Raw genomic sequence first — 4,234 nt, forward strand, 5'->3', positions numbered from 1 at the left:
GTAGTCGGGGACGGCTGCTGGAGTCTTCTGGGGTGGAGGCACGCCGTCATCGGNGCCGGAGGGTGGAGAACGGAGGGACGTCCGCACTTTAAGGCCAGTNCGGACGTGCGACTCTGATCGGGCCTATATATATACGGATTTTCTCAGCTGCGGACGTCCGCACCAATTTTTTGGTGCGGATTTCCATTTTTGCACCACTTTTCGAACGAATTTCCTCATCTCCACCGTCTAGTATCTAGATAATATTGTGTAGATCATCTTTGCAAAATTTCAGCAAATTTGGTGATCGTTAAGCCCCTCAAACTCGAAAAACAAATGGACGGACTGAATTCTGTCCGGTTGTGTTCATACCAGAAAAACTCAAGTTTGAGGGCCTTAACGATCACCAAATTGGCTGAAATTTTACAGAGATGATCTACACAATATTATCTAGATACTAAACGGTGGAGATGAGGAAATTCGATCGGAAAGTGGTGCAAAAATGGAAATCCGCACCAAAACCGTTGGTGCGGACGTCCGCAGAAGGGCTGTATATATATATATCACTATACTGTCTTGAACAGGAAGCAAAAGAGCTTGCATTCCACTTATGCTTCAAAATGCTATATGAGGTCAAGTTCAATCACAATATAAAAGATAAAATTCATAAAAGTATGACAAAGGGACTAAATTTATTTTAGTGAACTCCACAAAACAGAAAACTTTACAATCGAAAACTTAAAAACTAGTAAAAAAATAAATTCCTGTTACAGGCTTCCTGCTTACAGGTTGCAATTTTGACTCCACTGTGATCCTTGTTTATATTTTTATAATACCAGATAATGAAAGGAAAATTTGTATAGGTTATGTATTTCTACAGTCACAAAGTTTATCACTGTCATAAGTACTAAGAAATGTGAAGCCTCAATCTTTTGGTTCCCAAGTTTTCACTAAGGTGGATCGTCCACAGTGATAGTAGCATCAATGACCTTTTCTCCCCAGACCATAATCGTTGGAACACAGTGATCCTTAAGACTAGAAATGGATAAATTTAGGAATCGCAAGGGAAGAAAATGTCTTTCTTAGGTACTAAATAACAATATGATTCCCAGTTCACAGACACAAAGAAGCACAACATTGGCCAGGAAGTTGTGGTAGAGTGACTAACTGTAACACCTAATGAAAGATCTCAAACACCGCAGTATTAGGTGGTGTAGGTTAATACCATATGATACCCTAACAACAATGGTATCAAAGCGTACCAGATAATGCACAAGATCAAATTTGCATGTTTTCAAGGGCCAAAAATAAAGGACAGCAGGACTTCTATTACACAAATAGCCTCGGATACATATTACTTTTCCATAAAGGCCACTGACTGTAGCTGCAAAAGCCAATTAATTTTTTAAAAAGAAACCGTGACAGTAACATTCGCAAAGGTATGAGACACATACAGTAACAACCTCTACATTGTAAAGTCTTGAAAATCAACACTCCAAAAATCAAAAAAGACAAACAATGGATGGGAAACACCAAAACTAATCAAGATCTCAAAATTTTATCTACTTGCGAGAATAACATTTTGCAAATAATATCAATACTGTCCATGTCACTGTCCTGACTTGTTCTTGAGAACAAAGCCCCCTTCTTGTAACAGGCTCTCCTCATTCAGCCTTTTCTGCATTTCCTTTTTCATTATATGTTCTATACTAGTTCAGTTTTTCAGTGATTGATTCAGCCTTTTCTGCATTTCTTTTTCATTATATGTTCTACACTTATTCAGCTTTTTCCAGTGATTAATTTGTTCTTTCAGGTAAAACTCCATATCGAACTAAATATCATGTCATAGGAAAATGAAACTCAGATTACTGATTTTGTAATCTTACTGCCTACCTAAGGCTTACGGATTTAAACATGCTGAACACTTGAAATTAGGAATCACTCCCAGGTTTCTCACCAAAACTAGGCTTCACACCAATCCCATCACAGGAAACTAAGAAACACTGATAATTTCTTATTCATCCAAACATAACATGATCAGCCATTCGGCACTTACAAATATTTATACTAGAGCATACAACTGACATAACTAGCATTAAAGACTCATTTGGACTCTTAAAGTTTCCAAAACTGAAGCATAAAAGTCCTAATAAAAGAAATTTTTAACCTTCTAAACTGAAATGGTAATCTGAAAAGACACACAAAGCTTAGAGACTTCTAGAATCAGACTTAGCTTTCCCTCCAAGCTGTGAAAATTATATCAAGAGCAATTAATCAGGCCATATGCAAAGGGAATGATTATGTGCTCTCTTTTTCCATTTTTTCGTTTATAAACCTTAAAAGTTTTGACTGTGATGTCCTCATCAATTACCCTATGCTTTTTTTACAATATCAACTAATTTGTAGAGACCCATAAGATACTTCATTTGAATCAAGGTGGATACGTATATCAATGACAGAACGACATTTATATGTCAGCAAATTTGAAAAATGGTGCATATCATGACTAGCTAGGTGGGTGTACATACAAACTAGATTTTGATCCAATTTTTAAAACTCAGATATACCCATACCACTGAAAAGCAAATATCTGAAACTAGGAGCCAGAATATTTATCCATACAAAAAAGCAGTGAATCCCCTACAGTTAAACAGAAATAAGAGTAGAAGAAAAGAATTTCATTCTACTCCCAAACAATCACATTTCAATAATTGATGTGAATATATAATACATGAAGAAGCCCTCTGTCAATCTGGCAAAAGTTCCCATCATAGTCCATGTCATTTTACTCTCTCTACAGTAACTTCCGATAGTTGTTTTCACATCATAGCATTTATATGTTTCTAGAACATTATTAAGAAAATGACCATGAAAGTACAGTCGCCTAAAGTCAGATGCTCAACCCACGCCAGCCCTTTCAGACTTAGTAAGTGTTATCCCATACTCTATCATTCTCAAAAACTCTCCAAGGCTTGACAAGTTCACAAAACCATAAAGAGAGAGGACTACTCCTTGCCTAGCCTTGGATTGCTGTTTTTCCTCATTCTGTACAAAGTAAGTCTCTCTGGCAGAGCCCATTGTCAAATGGTTGTTTCGCTGGGATGTTTGAATCCCATTAAGAGTTAGTATTAGTAAACTTGGTTAGTGTGAAACACTAAGAAATTCTCTCTCAAGTTTCTTCTACAGCTTCAATATTCAAGAACAACGACTGTACCTAGAAATACCCAACTCACCCACTTGACTATATCCCATTATCCTCGGTGGACTTCTTCAAAAGCCTTCCCGAAAACAGAAGAAACTATATCATCCCAGAACTATATCATTTGTTTGATAACATAAGTTCATAACTAGAAACCAAAGTATATCATTCGCGTTGATAAACTACAGTCTAGAATTGGTCCTACAGGACAGGAAGTACACACTAACCACAATACGCCTTGTGTTCAGATTGCATCCATTTTATTTCTACCAGACTCACCCACCGTACACAATCAACAGACTAATCCAATTCAATTAGTTTGTATCCAAACAAACAAAATCCTAGACAAATTGGTACTGTGAAGTTTATGAGCTCTTAAATTACTTGCATAATTGATTTTATGACCTTTTAAAACAATGGATATTGAAACGCTAAAAAAGCAAGAATATAGAGAGACTGACCAGTTGCGACCGAGGACCTCCTCGGCGCGGTAACCGGTGACCATTTCGAAGACGGTGTTGACGTAGATGATGGGATGATCAGGGTCGATGGCGTCAGTGACGACGAAGCCGCACGGCGCCGTATGGAGAAGATTCTCGACGGGGAAAGGGAGCGGGCCCATCCCTCCAAGTCCACCGTCGTCGTCGTTGAAGAAGGAGGAGCTGAGCTCCTCCTCGTCCTCCTCCTCCTCCTCGGCGCTCAGATCCGAATTGCTGTCCCACTCCATTATTACTCGTGTCTTGGTTGTTCGAATCGGGTGGCCTTCAACCCATGGAAGACCCGAATCGGAATTCCGGGGTAGGCAGAACTAGAGAGAAGAGATGAGAGAGGATTGGGGGGAGAACAAGTGGTGGGCAGTGTTTGGCAAGTGAGTTAGCTCTGGAGCCTAACGGATGGTCGGCTTTGGTTCGGTTAACCTCTTCTTTTAGCTCCACCCAAACAATCTCATACTCGACTCGGGTCGGGTTTGTCTGGGCTATTGGGTTAGAACCCAAGTTATGAAGATAAAACAGTAGCGACCACCCTTCAAACTCCTCCAACAAGAGTGGAAGATCT

The 4,234-nt window shown here is 39.1% G+C and overlaps 1 protein-coding gene across 1 annotated transcript in view; it reads right to left on the minus strand.

The window, feature by feature from the left end:
* Window positions 1-3,930, minus strand: part of LOC101306510 (adagio protein 1-like) — a 6,896-nt gene extending 2,966 nt beyond the window's left edge. The window contains exon 1 of the mRNA XM_004296401.1: window positions 3,640-3,930. Within this exon, the coding sequence (XP_004296449.1) occupies window positions 3,640-3,905 (266 nt within the window). The 5' untranslated portion in view covers window positions 3,906-3,930. The remainder of the gene's footprint in view (window positions 1-3,639) is intronic.
* Between the last annotated feature and the right edge of the window lie 304 nt (window positions 3,931-4,234).

This window comes from Fragaria vesca, linkage group LG4 (genome assembly GCF_000184155.1).
Source record: "Fragaria vesca subsp. vesca linkage group LG4, FraVesHawaii_1.0, whole genome shotgun sequence".
NCBI lineage: Eukaryota > Viridiplantae > Streptophyta > Magnoliopsida > Rosales > Rosaceae > Fragaria > Fragaria vesca.